The sequence below is a fragment of the Notothenia rossii genome (assembly GCF_949606895.1).
Source record: "Notothenia rossii genome assembly, chromosome: 7".
Classification (NCBI taxonomy): domain Eukaryota; kingdom Metazoa; phylum Chordata; class Actinopteri; order Perciformes; family Nototheniidae; genus Notothenia; species Notothenia rossii.
The window spans coordinates 1243266-1258686 of NC_136905.1; the positions used below are offsets into that span (position 1 = coordinate 1243266).

Below are 15421 nucleotides of genomic sequence, written 5' to 3' on the forward strand. Positions count from 1 at the left end.
AAAAGATGTGCGATTAATCGCGATTAACTATGGACAATCATGCGATTAAATATTTTAATCGACTGACAGCCCTAGTATATATGTCATGATGTATGTATTTGCCCTGTGCTGTGTGTTGTACTTTTTATTGTCTGTTTATTGTATGTTGAATTGTATGGAACAAGCTGTAATAATCTGCACTGAACACGAATTCCACCAGCTTGGCTGTGTGGTCATTAAAGATTCTAATCTAAGACACTAAAACTAGCTGGTCCCTTGTAAAGGTCAGTCCACCTTAAATGAGCAGTGGGTGATAAGCAGGTTAATATATATCCTTTATTTAACCAGGTAAAAGACTCATTGAGATTAAAATCTCTTTTCAAAGAGTGACCTGGCCAAGAAGGGCAGCATGTACAAAGTTACAACAGATAAAACACAGACATGACAGGCAGACAAAAACAGCTGTAAAACACAAATAAAATGGCACATTAGCCAGTCAATATGCGAAGTAAAACAAACTATTAAAAATCAAAGTTAAAGGCAGGACACAGGAACTTGGTCCTGAGGAGATGTAACGATTATTAAACAAGAAATAGTCGAGTCAAGGGGTCGTAGAAATGAACATTTGTGATTATTAATGAATCGGTTGCAGTCGGGTGAAAACAGGCTTAGGGACTAACATATTACTAACGGCATCAGGATACAAAATAGACAAATGTATTCCCTTACCAACACACTTGGTCTTTTTAAACGATTACGCCATTTAAATCTTTTGTCACAAACTTTGCAGATCTATTTTTCCTCTCCTGTGTGGATTTTCATGTGTATCTTTAAATCTCCACTATGTGAAAAAGCTTTCTTACAGACTGAGCAGCTGTATGGTTTCTCCCCTGTGTGGACTCTCATGTGTGACTTTAAATTTCCACTCTGTGAAAAAGCTTTCTTACAGACTGAGCAGCTGAATGGTTTCTCTCCTGTGTGGATTATCATGTGGTCCTTTAAACTTCCACTATGTGAAAAAGCTTTCTTACAGACTGAGCAGCTGTATGGTTTCTCTCCTGTGTGGATTCTCATGTGTGTCTTTAAATGTGCACTCCGTGAAAAAGCTTTCTTACAGACTGAGCAGCTGTATGGTTTCTCTCCTGTGTGGACTCTCATGTGTGACTTTAAATGTGCACTCCGTGAAAAAGCTTTCTTACAGACTGAGCAGCTGTGTGGTATCTCTCCTGTGTGGATTCTCATGTGTGTCTTTACATTTCCACTTATTGAAAAAGCTTTCTTACAGAATGAGCAGGTAAATGGTTTCTTTTCAGCACTGCGTTGTGGATCACTGACAGATTCATGTCTATTTTTCAGTGAGTTTGAGCCTGACGCAGGTTCTCTGGTCTCTTTCCAATCAGCACTGTCTTCAGTCTCAGGTTCAGAAGAGTCTTCAGTGTCAGGTTCAGAAGAGTCTCCAGTGTGGTCCTCAGTATTTGGTTGTAAACTGCTCTCTGGATCTGAGTTCCTGGCTGGTTCTGGTCCTCGACAGTCATCTCCATCAGCTTCTGTTTCCATGTGTTCAGTTTGTCTTTGATGAAGCTGAGAGGACTGAGGTTTCTCTTCATCATCTTCACTCTTCACAAGGTCAGGAGTGAAAGTGGACTTGGTGATATCAGCCTCCTCCAGCTCCTGAAGCTGCTCTCCCTCCTGTTCCTGCTTAATGTGTGGGGGGGGCTCTGGGTCCTCCTGGTCCAGACTGGTGCTCCACTCCTGCTGGTCAGGGAGAAGCTCTTCTTTAACCACCACCAGCTGCTGGACGTCTGCTGGAAACACACAGTCAGAACAAACTGTTAAGTGTTAGCATTTAAAAATCTCATCACCATTACAATGGGGGACATTTTGCAGCCCTAATTAATGCCTTTGTTTTTATATTTTCACATTATCTTTCTTAGTCCCACCTATTGTGTATTTGTGTTGGCTCAAGTCACCTCATGTAGCCCAGCCCCTTTCCACTTCCAGTTAAAAATGTAACTCAGTTTCCGTTACTACATGGTGCGTTACTCCGTTATATTTTCTATAGTCTCGGCTCCCAGACGTTGGTGAGCGGCGCCAACAGCGAGGCGAACAGAGATGAGAACTGTACTTAAGTACAGTACTTGAGTAAATGTACTTAGATACTTCCTGTGTCACATGCGGAGACACGCTGTGGGCATTTTTGTTTACTAACAAGACTATCATGGCGGCAGCGGAGCTCAAGTCGAGTTTCTCCGCCTGGAGATTGTTATGTATGTGTCACATCAGGTGTGACTGTGCCTTTAAGATGGCACCGAGTTTTGGGATGTGTGAACCGGATACAGTTGTGTTGTTGCGGTGTTGTCATTGGAGCGTATGCAACAACGTGTTCAATAAACGGTCAACCTAAATGTCGTAGTCCATAGTCTTATATATACACAACAGAGATATTCTCACTATTTCACTTTTGTCGAGCACAAAGAAAAGAAGGTTTTAGTTAAATGTAAGTTGCGTCGTGGCGGGTCAAAGATCCTATCTACTGCCCAAAACAGCAATTAAAATCTGTTGAAACATCTGCAGAAACAACATGCTGGGACGAAGCTAGTAGCCTAGCTAAGACCACAGATCCAGACTCATCCGACGCCACTCCACCTCCACCTAAGCAACAGCGGCTGGATTTTAACCGAGGGACTGCTAGCCAGGGAAAAGTTGATAAAGCCATTGCACGGTATGTTGTAGAACACATGCAGGCTATTTTTCCTATTTCTATTGCTATTTCTTGATCAACAGATTGTATTATTCTCCAATGCAGTAACAGTACTGAAATGAAGGCTATAAGGGCATTAATGGGAGCCTTTTTTTAAGTAACTAATGCGTTACCTGTACTGTTGTTGGTGTAAGTAATCAGTAAAGTAACTAAGTTACTTTTGAAATGAAGTAACTAGTAATGGTAACTAGTTACTGGTTTTCAGTAACTAGCACAACACTGGTTATAGGAGACATTTGTCTATGCCATGATACATCTATAAACTAGCTCAGAGCTGCCAGCATTCACTGCAGGCAAACCTAATGTGACCATTCACTTTTGATTTCTAAGTAGAAGAAGAAGAAGATATAATGTATTCATCCCTCAGAGGGAAATGTCTTCCCCCACTCTGTTGTGTTTAAAACATTACACACACAGGGAGGATGTACATGCACAAACACACAGAGCATATACAGTGGGGCAAAAAAGCCGGCTATAAGGCAGCCTCTCTGCGATCCCCTCTCCCCTCTCCTATCCGCATGTGGTTGTGTTTGTGCATGTACAGTACATGCACAAACACAACCACATGCGGATAGGAGAGGGGATCGCAGAGAGACTGCCAGATAGCTGGCGCCAGGGAGCAGTTTTGGTGTTTGGTGTGTTCACAACCCAAGTAACATTGACCTGCTGATCTCTTTCAACACAAGAAAAAGATGTGCCAATTTCTGACATCATTTAGCTTTTCAGATCATCAGAGACGTGAAGCTACCGCAAAGTGCCTTGTGCAGCTAACACAGAGTGCATTCTCGTAGCGATTGCTACAACCGCACCGTGTTTGTTAGGAAAGTAGCTTTAAGAAATGTATCAATGTTCTAAAATGTGTGACTTTAACTCAATATTTACAAAACAGTGATTGGCAGCCAGTATGTAAAACACATATTGAGTTTCACTGCAAGTGAAAAATGGAAGGATCTAGAAGTTAAATAACATTAGCATCTTCCATAGGCCTTATCACACTAGCATGTACAATCAAGCCAATAGCATAACGTGCTAGCAAGCACTAACAGCCAGACTCTGAATATCAAAACCTTGTTAGCAGTTAGTGCTACCACTATGCTCAATTGGTATTAGCATTGCAATTACAGTAAAACAAACAACCTATGTTGTCCTTGTGGACGTCTAATAATATCCATCATATTGAAAGAATAGGCCTTCACCAAAGCATGTTGACAAAGCTAGTAACAACAGCAAAAGACCTTTACAATCCAAGTCAATTAACTTAAATATGTATTGTGATAATGTCCCACACAGCTAGTTGGTTACAACAATCTGCAGTGATGTCACAGGGATTTCAGGCAGCAGGTAGTTGAAGGTTGAAGGTTAGTCCATTTGCTATGGCTACAACTGCCTCATGGAACAACAACGTTTTCCTTTCTGTTTGTTTAATATAGGAATGCATCTTTGTCTATCAAACTTTGCTTCTGTAGATCTCCCATCTGACTTTATTGTGAGCTTGTGTTTTCAAAAAGTAAATTGAGCATGTTTTATGAGACTGAACAGTCACATAGGGTATTTGACTCTCTTAAAACCCAGGTAGTTACGGAATAGGTGTCTCAAAAATAAAGCAATCAGGAAGGCAGTACTATGCATGACTACAAATGATAATAAACAATATGTAAGGCTAGGCAAGTTTATTTATATTAGGGGTGCACCGAATGGGAAATTCTTGGCCGAAACCGAAAATAGGAAACAGTTGGCCGGAAACCGAAAGGCCGAAAATGATTAATAGAAATATATATATATATATATATATATATATATATATATATATATATATATATATATATATATATTGTATACATTTTTTACCACTATTGTTCAGCTACCTGATTATGGAAAAAGACATGATTATGGCAAAACTTAACTTAAATAATAATCACTATTATGGGTCCATAAAACATTTATTCAGCACTTTTGAATGCATACAGTACATTCATTCCAAGTCAAGTGCATTTTCTTTTCTCTGTAGGATAACTAGAACAAAGTTCATTCAGAGCAAAGCCAAGGTGCTTTAAAATAAACATCTAGGCCAGGAGGCCTACAACAACATAGTGTAAATAAAGACTGTAACAGCCAGGCCTTCAACAACAACAAATGCACCTATAAGTTTGGTAACCTAACGTGTTGTTGTGATGACGTAATCAAAACGCGGCAACAAGCACGGCGCGAGACCTTTATATATACAGTCTATGCGCGCGACCATGCTCGCGCCTGGCTCACAGCCAACATGTCTGCCACATTGAGATATTTCAAAATATCAGAGAAAGAGGATTGCGATTTGTAAAACGTGTTCAGCTGACATTTCTCGTGGGGGTTTAACTGCAAAGACTTTCACCACTTCGGGATTACTCCACCACTTGAAATCAAAACACCCGGACAAATATGCGGAGTATGATCAACGTAACCCTGTTCTCTGACATTCGGTGATATTTCTTCGGTGCTAAAACCCTTTCGGCCGAAAGTGCCTTTTTAACCATTTTCGGACGATAATTTTCGGTGGCCGAATATTCGGTGCATCCCTAATTTATATAGCACTTTTCAACACAAGTCAATTCAAAGTGCTTTACAAAAAATGAAAGACATTAAGAAAATGGCATTTAAAATCAGTCATTAAAAAGAAAATCAAATAAAAGAAAAAACACATGGATAAAAGTTACAGTGCAGTTTAAGATATGAATAGTTCAATTAAAAGCAGCGACAAAAAGAAAAGTCTTCAGCCTGGATTTAAAAGTAGTAAGAGTTGCAGTGGACCTGCAGGTTTCTGGGAGTTTGTTCCAGATATTTGGAGCATAATAACTAAACGCTGCTTCTCCATGTTTAGTTCTGACTCTGGGGACCGAAAGCTGACCAGTCCCTGAAGACCTGAGAGATCTGGATGGTTCATCATTTAGCAGGAGGTCACAAATGTATTTTGGTCCTAAACCATTCAGTGCTTTATAAACAGCAGCAGTATTTCGAAATCTATTTTTCGACACACAGGAAGCCAGTGTAAAGACTTCAGAACAGGAGTGATGTGATCCACTTTCTTAGTGTCAGTGAGGAACCAGAGTAAAGACTTCAGAACTGGAGTGATGTGATCCTCTTTCTTAGTGTTAGTGAGGAACCAGTGTAAAGACTTCAGAACAGGAGTGATGTGATCCACTTTCTTAGTGTCAGTGAGGAACCAGAGTAAAGACTTCAGAACAGGAGTGATGTGATCCTCTTTCTTAGTGTCAGTGAGGACTCGAGCAGCAGCGTTCTGAATCAGCTGAAGCTTTCTAATAGATGTTTTAGTGAGACCTGTGAAGACACCATTGCAGTAGTCCAGTCTACTGAAGATAAAAGCATGGACACGTTTTTCCAAATCCTGCTGTGACATTAGTCTTTTAATCCTAGATATGTTCTTTAGGTGATAGTAGGCTGATTTAGTAACTGCTTTAATGTGACTGTTGAAACTCAGGTCAGAGTCCATGACTACACCTAGATTTCTGGCTCTGTTGTTTTGAACATTGCAGACTGAAGCTCAGCGCTAACTTTTATACGTTCTGCCTTGGCTCCAAAAACCATTACCTCAGTTTTATCTTTGTTTAATTGGAGAAAGTTCTGACACATCCAGTCATTGATTTGTTCAATGCACTTACTCAGTGTTTGAATTGGAGCATAGTCTCCTGGTGAAATTGTTACGTAAATTTGAGTGTCATCTGCATAGCTATGGTAACTTATTTTGTTGTTTTTCATTATCTCAGGGGTTCCCAAAGTGGGGGTCGCGAGACCCAGAGCGGGGGTCGCGAGATGATTACAAAATTAAAATGGAAAATAAATAAATAAAATGTATTAAAAAAAGATTAATTAAAAAATATATATATATTATTAATAATAACGTTTGCATAGACATTTTCAGGGGAGGACTAGCCATCTGTATAATTTCCCCTCAACGAGGCTCCCCGTTTGACAATCCACTAGCGCAGTGTTTCTAAAACTTTTTCATACCAAGGACCACTTAACCAATTAAAAACACTCATGGACCACCTGACTCCACAAATATCCAAAAACAATAGGCCTGCTTACCCATTCCAACAGTATATAACAAATTACAGCCTAATAATGACAGCTTAACCTTCTCTATATCGCCTCGTTTACACATTAAATCAACAATACAAATAAAACTACAGATTGTATAAACATTTAGTTCAAATGCGATTTAAAATCCTCTCAGGTTTTACACCTCTTATTATGAAATGTAGACTACATTTATTATGTAGTATTATTTTAAACACGAGTTTATGTCCGAGCCAACAGACTCACAGATTGTTGGCTACTGAGAGATATGCAAAATACACCGCATGTAGTACGACACAAACCTCCGCTGTGGATTTTCAAAACAAAATACCATAAAACTATGGTCGCAGGCCCAAGTTGAACTCTCTGAGGCCTGCATGGTCTGCCTACAAAACAAAAATAAAAAAACGTTTATGCAGCCCCAACAACAGCCTCTGATCATCAACAGACTTCATGCAATGCTTCATCAGATGCATATATTAAATAATAATCTGTAGCTCACTCCTAACACATCTAAATCTACTTTCAGCATGGATACATGTTCATAAAATACATCCATTGTTTGTTCTATATGCTTCTTGAAATCCTAAAAAACACATCGTTTTTCTAGAACAGATTACAAATCACCTGAAAATGGTACAAACAAGTGGCAACATGCTTGACGGAGGTGTTGCGCTGGGCTATATCATGCAATCGAAAGTGAAACTTAAGCTCCCTCCATTGCGGAGATATTACCGCGAGAGTGCGGAAACCTTATAATTATGAGCCTGCTAGGCGTCCAAGAGACCAGGAGCAGCCAAGGATTAGAAGAAATAACGGCCATGGGAGAGAAATGGAGCTGTGGTGTGAGGAGAACCAGTGGAGAACTGGGCAGCTATCTTGGTGAGTGACAGAATAGCTACAGAATGTTAGCTAACGTCACATCACAACATTGTGAAGTTAGCTATCATATATCAGGCTATAACTAAAGTAGCATTGATAATATACTAACGTTAGTGGCAGGACTGTTGATACTGATCCATAACAGAAACTAATCCGCAAGTATCAGCCGTATCTCGCGTTACCTAATGCAACTCCACACTATGGTGCTGTGTACCGGAGGAGAGACGCGAGATACGGCTGATACTTGACGATCTGGCGGAGAAAGGTTGTGGAGCCTCCGTTGATATGCCGTTGTAAATGGCTTGATGGAAAGCAGGTGTGTAGTCGGGGAAGGTGCACAGCTGATTGCAGCAGGTAAGTGGAGGTTGAGCCGGGAGCCAGGAGTGACAGCCACCACGCACACACAACACAGACAGGGGTAAACAAACAAACACAAAGGAGACGGCTGGAGCAGTACAGCCACCACAGCGTTACCTAATGCAACTCCACACTATGTCTTACGGTGCCGTGTACCGGAGGGGGGAGAGAGAGAGCAGCGAAGGGGGGGGTGGGGAGAGAGATGTAATACGGTTTCCTGATAAAGCTGTGGAGAGTATGTGCTGCAGGGAGGTGGATGCACAATGCACCCAGGAACGAACGCTAGCTCCGGTCCTTTTTACTGTGGACTCGATGTCCTGACAGGCTGGTATTTGTGCAACCTGCACAAACACAATACTGCACCATGATTACAAATGGAGAAATACAATGTAAAACTACCGAAAAATACCAGCTCACTAAAACACAACCGCTCAACTCAACGCAACTACTAACAATACCCGCGGTCAGAGAGCGGAGATGTGTCCCCTGTGTGATGTAATATGACGCGTTTGACGTATGACCTTAAAAAAAAGCAGCTTTTAAGAGCAGAGCTCAAAATTGCTCCTTTCCCTCTGAATTCCTTATGTCTCGTAAAACATATCAAATCCTACATTCACTTTTTTTTTTAATTATAATTTTCAAGCAAGTTTAAGCATAAATGTAGAAAAAAAAAAAACCTGCAAGATGCTCTTTAAGTAGGATTCAAACCAATGTAGAACTGTTGCCGAAAATGTCCCACCCAGTTTTCCAGTCGGTCTAGTATTATGTTGTGGTCAACAGTGTCAAACGCAGCACTGAGATCTAATAATACTAACACTGAAGTTATGCCACTGTCTGTGTTTAAGTGGATGTCATTGAAGATCTTTACAAGAGCAGTCTCAGTGCTGTGGTTTGGACGAAAGCCTGACTGGAACACATCGAAACAGTTGCAAGAAGTTACTCAGCTGTTGAAAAACAACTTTTTCAATGATTTTACCTAGAAATGGGAGGTTTGATATGGGCCTGTAATTGTTCATTATTGAAGCGTCTAGATTATTCTTTTTTAAGAGCAGTTTAATGACTGCAGTTTTCAGGGCCTGTGGAAAAATACCTGAGTGAAGAGATTTGTTTACTATATGAAGTAGATCTGAGGCCATGCAAGGCAAAACATATTTGAAAAATCCTGTTGGAATAATATCAAGGCAGCAGGAGGATTTCAGAAGTTGAGTAATGTCCTCCAGGTTTTTTATCATTAATCTGATGGAATTGTGTCATGGTGTCTGAATTGATATTAGGTGGACATAGGGACAACACATTTTCTGTACCTGATGCAGAGGCACTGACTGCTTGTCAGAGTTTCTGAATTTTGTCAGTGAAGAAGGCAAAATCATTGCACGCCCTGGTGGATAGAAATTCACTGGGGGGTTAGTTAGTCTGTCGACGGTAGCAAACTAAATGTACTAAATGTAGACGTTGATTAATAGCTGCTTAACTTGTACTTGGGACAGGACTGCAAAGTACAGATGGGATATTCCTGATCATAATCAAACTTATATAAATGTGCACCAACATTAGTTATCAGTGTTCTCTATTCTCAATTTAAAAGAATAAACTGACAATAAAGAAGTCTTATAACATATTTTGCTTGTGTCTTTGGCAGGGGCGGATCTACCGGGGTGACATGGGGTGGCAACTGCCACCCTAAAAATAGCCTTGCCACCCCAGCTGCCACCCCAGTTGGCAGCTTTGTTTTGAAATAAAAGTTGTGGCTCATCGGACATTTATGAGAGAAAATCTTTAATGTCCGAGTGCAAGTGAATGCAGCACAAGACGCGAGTCTTGTAACCCCTGCCCCGGCTCTGGCGCGAGCGTGGAAATATGATTCCATTTGAACGGGACGGTGCAAAACAAAAAGCATTCAGAGGGTCTATGATTCGGATCGGACCCAAGTAAGTAGACGGAAGGAATGAGGTATTTGCCGTCTACAATGACAGAGAATAGACTGTCAAGTTTGGCTGTACTCAGCATTGAATCAAAACGCACTAAAGCTTTGGGTCTTAATATGTGTATACATATTTTTTCTTTGAGATAACAGTTTTAAGTACTGGGAAAGTCAAAGAAGACGGTATGTAAAACTACACTGCCCAGCCAAACAAAAGTAACTTTCATATAACTAGGCCAGCAGTAGCCTACGTAAGGGCTTTCCACTGGATAATAACTGCAGAGATGTGTTTTAGCACGATACACGTTTTTAACCCTAACTGATGCACTTCTTTAATGCGTGTTCTTTCTGATGTAAAGTCAAGGTTGTAACTGTTTGCAGTAAAGTTGTGGGGCGCTGAACTGTTCCTTTGATTCTTATGAATTTTGATTTATGATAGTAATTTATTCTTTCAAATTTGAAGGAGGGTGAGCAAGCATCTTGAGGAACATTCATCATTAACTCCTCCAAAAAAATATAGTTTTTTCAATAATAAGTGAATATGTGAATCATAACAGTGATTGACAGCTGATAGGAATTATATGATTGTTAATAGTATCATATTCATTCAGACAAACATTGATGAGACAGTTAATTAAAGTACTTACTGCAGCAGTCTGCATAGATTTGGTACCCCTGCTGGTCTAAGAGTGAGACAAACTCATTCAGTTATTGTTCAGTTAAAATTCATTACATTTTGTCTGCCACCTTATATATTTCTATTTAAGGCTTTACTGATGTGCCACAATAATGTCACCTAATGTTATTGAGTTAAAATATAAAAAGTGTGGCTTTCCAAGTTAACATTGATTGATATAACTGCGATTAAATCACCATATACTTCTGCCAGGGGATGCCACCCCTCAAAATCTTGTGCCACCCTCTTGCCACCCCATGAATATTGTTCTAGATCCGCCCCTGGTCTTTGGAAGGCCTTCAGTGTTCGTTTTTTATTTATCAACTAGTTACATTGTTATTTTGTAAATTAAGAAAATAACATCCAAAGAATTAAACAATTATAATTGCAATGTAAATAGTTTGCACCCCATTGTTTTGCTTTTAAATGAATCTTTATGGTGTGGTGTTACCAATTCTTAAAATAATACAAGGATTATTGGCAATCAATGTTAATGCATGTTAATGCAGGAAACATATACATCTTTCAGGTCTGCCTATATGATTGCCAAAAAATAAATAAATAGGGCTCCCCCGAAAGCAAATGGGTAATTCGAACACTGTTTATACCTAATTCAGCTTGTTCCAGAGGTAGATCAAATAGCTAAGTGTGTTAGGTGTAACTCTTAGTGTGTGCTCCGCTCACCGGTCCGTCACAGCGGGTGGAGCTGCAGGATTTCTGCTTCACACACGTTGCATACCGCTATTTTATTGTCCTTTTCGGACACCTTAAAATACTGCCAGACTGGTGAAGCCATTTTGGCGAGCTTGTTTTGCCGCGCACAGAGAAAAGTGTCATGTATTTTACGTCATCATTTTAAGTCATGCGATCGGCATTTTTAGAGAGCCCGATCGATCGGTAGAGAGTGAGTATCCCTAATATTTATTGATTGATTTCTTTATGAATTATTCTCCCGCAATTTGAATTAATCCAAAGTATTTGTTTTTATTTGCTTTTACACATTTAAAAAGAAAAGGTGAATAAAGAAGCACATTAAAACTAAAGTATCAATGTATGTCACATTTAACCAACTAGTGCCCACATGCATGGGTCATATTTAAATCAGTACATTAAATGGCATATTATTCAATGTATGTATTTTTATAAATATATTTATTTTGGTAGGTTTGCTCTTCCATAATATATTTTAATTATTATAATAAAGTACATGTGTCTAATAATACTTAAATACTTTTACTTAAGATATGAATGCAGTACTTTAACTTGTGATGGAGTATTTTCACAGTGTGGTGTACTTTTACTTCAGGATGTACTACCTGCAGCAAGTGCTGATAAAGGGTCTAAAGCAGGCATCCTCAAAGTCCGGACTCCGGTCCGTATCTGGACCGAACCACAACTGTCTCTGGACTCTGAGCAAATTATACTTTTCATATGTATTATCTGTTATCTGCGAGATATCGCCGCAACACAACGAGTCAAAATTCTCTGCTATGTCCACTGCAAACAGCGTTCTGCATGTCCGACTGTTCCACTGTCTTGTGTGTGTGTCTGCCCTAGGGATGGGTACCGAGAACCGGTACTAAGTCAATACCGGTACCTGATTGGACGGTATCGGTATACCGTTAAGCCGCTGGACAAACGGTGCTGCTATCGGTATATCTGTTACGTCTACTTCCTTCGTTTAACTTTAAACCATTCTGGTTGGTTGGGAACCCTCATCCCGTGTGATGTATCCGGTTTGAGACCCCTCTGATTGGCCACTGTAAATGCCACTCGTCATCTCTCTCAACAGCGCTCTTATTATTGTTGTGAGACTCCCGCAGGCATGGCGGACAGAGCGAAGCGATCCAAGGTCTGGGTGCACTTTAAAAAAATGTAGTGGCGATAGTGCAAGGTGCAATCTATGTACTCAATTAGTTGCTTGTAAAGGGGGTGACACAAGCAACTTAATGACGCAGTGCTAGTGCTAATAGTGCTAGCGGGCTTCAGCCGCGCCGTGTGTAAATGTGGCCTGAGCGAAGGCTCGCAGGCAGGTTAGCTGCTGCGCACAGGTAATATGTTTTGTTTACCTGAGTGCAATCTTGCAGGCACATCGTCTTGTCTTTTTTTTGTTTATTAACACTGACAGTGTATTAATGTGAGCTCCTACACCTATAATAATTTGGCCTTTCATTGAATACTTTATAAACCAGTTAAACTTACAGATGTCATTGTGAATTGGAAAACTGCATTTAAAAAGGTCAACGTTTCAATGTATGGTTCAGCAATTGTTGGTCGTTTACTAGGAATTGACATATTTTAAGCTCAAATACGTTGTTCTATGTTTAAACCTTCAGACACATGTTGACGTGTTTCAGTTCAGCACATCATTTATTTTGTGATGATTTAAAAGTACAATCCAGAATAATATACGTACTCGCCTTTATCTTTTTGCCATCTTAGCCTTTTGACCAATTTCTTCATATCACAGTTTTGCATGATGTCACTGTAGGACAATGTTTTAACGATCTCTTGTCGAGCTAGGTTGTCAGTTTGAAATGTCTGGATGAAGATGTAAATGATTTACAAATGTTAAAAAATGCCTCTTTTCATCCTCTGTCTGAGGGAAAACCCCAAAAAGCATGATAGGGCGAACCAGGCCCCTTTAAGTTATTATTTATTTGTGTCTGCTTCTGAGAAGCTAGTGTATAAGTTATACAGTTATTTCTGCAATTAAAATAGAATTACTGTTTAATCTTCACATTTTTTTTTCATGTCTATAATTTTGAGCACCAAAATTATTGAAAAGTATCGATAAGAGTATCGAAAAATACCGATACCGATAAGCAGTACCGGTACCGGTATCGATAAAATCCTGAGGGATCAAGCACAGACACAATAACAATGAAAACTGCATACAGATTACTTTTGTTTTTGCAACCTCGTGTTAAGAATCTTGTTGCAATTGTTTAAAAGTTTGAATGACCGTAATAAACGGACCTTTGTCTCATTGAACATTTTTTTGGACCTTTAAGATTTGTATTTGAGTACCCCTGGTCTAAAGTGTTATTAATGTGATAATAAAGTGCTACTGAAGAGTGTAAAGTGTTAATTAAGGGTAAAGGGAACAGACCTGCTCTGTGGATCCGAAGCTGAGGCTGTAAAACAGCGTCCAGTAGTTTCTGGAGTCTCTTGTTCTCCTCTTTGGAAAGAAACAGCTCCTCCTCGAGCTCTGCTATTGTTTGTTCAAACAGAGCAAACATCTCTTCATTAGCAGCAGTGAGTCGCTGCTTCTTCAACGACAGCAGCATTTTGACTTTACTCATGTTTCCTAGATCACCTTTTCCTGCAGACTCCGTTAAACACACCGTTTCTCTCTCCATCAAACTCTCAATCTGACTAGTGTTTCTAACGTGTTTCCAGCTAGAATGCTAAGCTAGCTCCTATAGTCCGAGGTAAACGCTCCAGAAAAGAGAGCACAGTCCATTCAGAGGTTTATCCAGACACAGAGATGATGGATCAGTAGAGCTGGAGCTCACACACACACTTTCTCAGGAACACACAGAGAGAGAGAACCGTAGCGATGAGACGCCACATGGATCCAAGTTCTTCTTCTTCTTCTTCTTCTTCTTCTTCTCTCGGTTTTTGGCGGACTGCAAACAGCTTTAAGGTGCATACCGCCACCTACTGTAGAAGAGTGTGTATCACCATATCATCCTATCACCACTTGTGGAATTATAGTACCTGTCCGGTAGAGAGTAGGTCGGACATGAACGCTGCCACGCCAAACAATTTGCGTCACCACGCCAGGCTGCAGCCACCACAGTTTCGCACCTCAGTTTAAATAGCCGGTGCGCAGTAAGCACAATTGGTAAGCTGGCACGGTGCCAAGCAGCGGCACAGAGGGAGGAGACCTCCGGTCACATTTGTTCACGCAGAATTAAACCCTCTGTGTTGCTCCGATACTTTTATTTTCTTTGATTTATCCAGTTTGCTCGTCGAGCCGGGGGTCAGGTTATTCACCTGCAAGAAAGGGGGTCAGGTTATTCACCTGCAAGAAAAGGCGCTGGCGCGGGACCGTAGCAGGATGATAGTTGACCTAATTAAAGCCGTTTTTATTTTAACTTGTTTCACAGCATCACCTCAAAATACAAGATACGAAACATTTTCAACCGTGCAACAAAATATGAATAGTCGTACAAATATTTGCATTTTATTTTATTTCCTTCTTATTTTTTTTGAGCAGAGGGCTTAAAGCCGCGGGTTTCTGAACTGACACTTGACCTGCCGTGCCTCGGGGAAAAAAAGACGCTAACTACCTAAAGATAATTAGCCATCCCCGTGTGGAAACTAACAAAGCTATCTGGAGCCCAGGGAAGAAACAAAAGCAAAGAGGAGGAGAAACGGGACAAAGACAAAGGTAAATAATTGGTTTAACACTCCGGTATCACTGTGGACGTTTTTGTCAATATGGGTAATTTTTCACTTTTCATTTTGCAATAACTTTGGTTGTGTTAAAAAATTAGATAGAGAAAATAGCCTTGTTACAAAAAATCAGGCCGTTTGGTAACAAGGCTATTTTCTCGATCTATTTTTTTTCAAATCGGTCTTTAATCCCCTCTGTAACAAATCGACTACGCAAATTAGTCATTCGAGACAAAAATGTCCACTGCAAAATACTTTGATAAAAACATTATATTAAAAGGTTTTTTTCCCAACTTTTTTTTTGGGTTCAATCTTTAAAGCAACTTCCGCCCTAATAGAAAATACCAAAAATGTAATCATTTTC

General features: G+C 40.0%; 1 protein-coding gene across 2 annotated transcripts; it reads right to left on the bottom strand.

The window, feature by feature from the left end:
- Positions 1 to 314: 314 nt before the first annotated feature.
- Positions 315 to 14242, bottom strand: LOC307013554 (uncharacterized protein). 2 transcript variants are annotated; one of them, XM_079640961.1, is made up of 2 exons: positions 13766 to 14242; positions 315 to 1781 (listed from the first exon to the last, which is right to left on the bottom strand). In XM_079640961.1, exons 1-2 carry the CDS (start codon positions 14013 to 14015, stop codon positions 772 to 774), a joined length of 1260 nt encoding a protein of 419 aa, XP_079497087.1. In that variant the 5' UTR covers positions 14016 to 14242; the 3' UTR covers positions 315 to 771. The 2 variants fall into 2 exon arrangements, with proteins under 2 accessions (XP_079497087.1, XP_079497086.1); XM_079640960.1 differs by having other exon boundaries at positions 315 to 1784.
- Between the last annotated feature and the right edge of the window lie 1179 nt (positions 14243 to 15421).

Bases quoted from the DNA above. Each gene is read 5' to 3' on its own strand.
- LOC307013554 (XM_079640960.1), bottom strand. From the start codon at position 14,015: ATGGAGAGAGAAACGGTGTGTTTAACGGAGTCTGCAGGAAAAGGTGAT. The intron at 1,785-13,765 runs GTCTGTTCCCTT...GTGTGTTTCCAG, and splicing joins GCTTCGGATCCACAGAGCAG to CAGACGTCCAGCAGCTGGTG.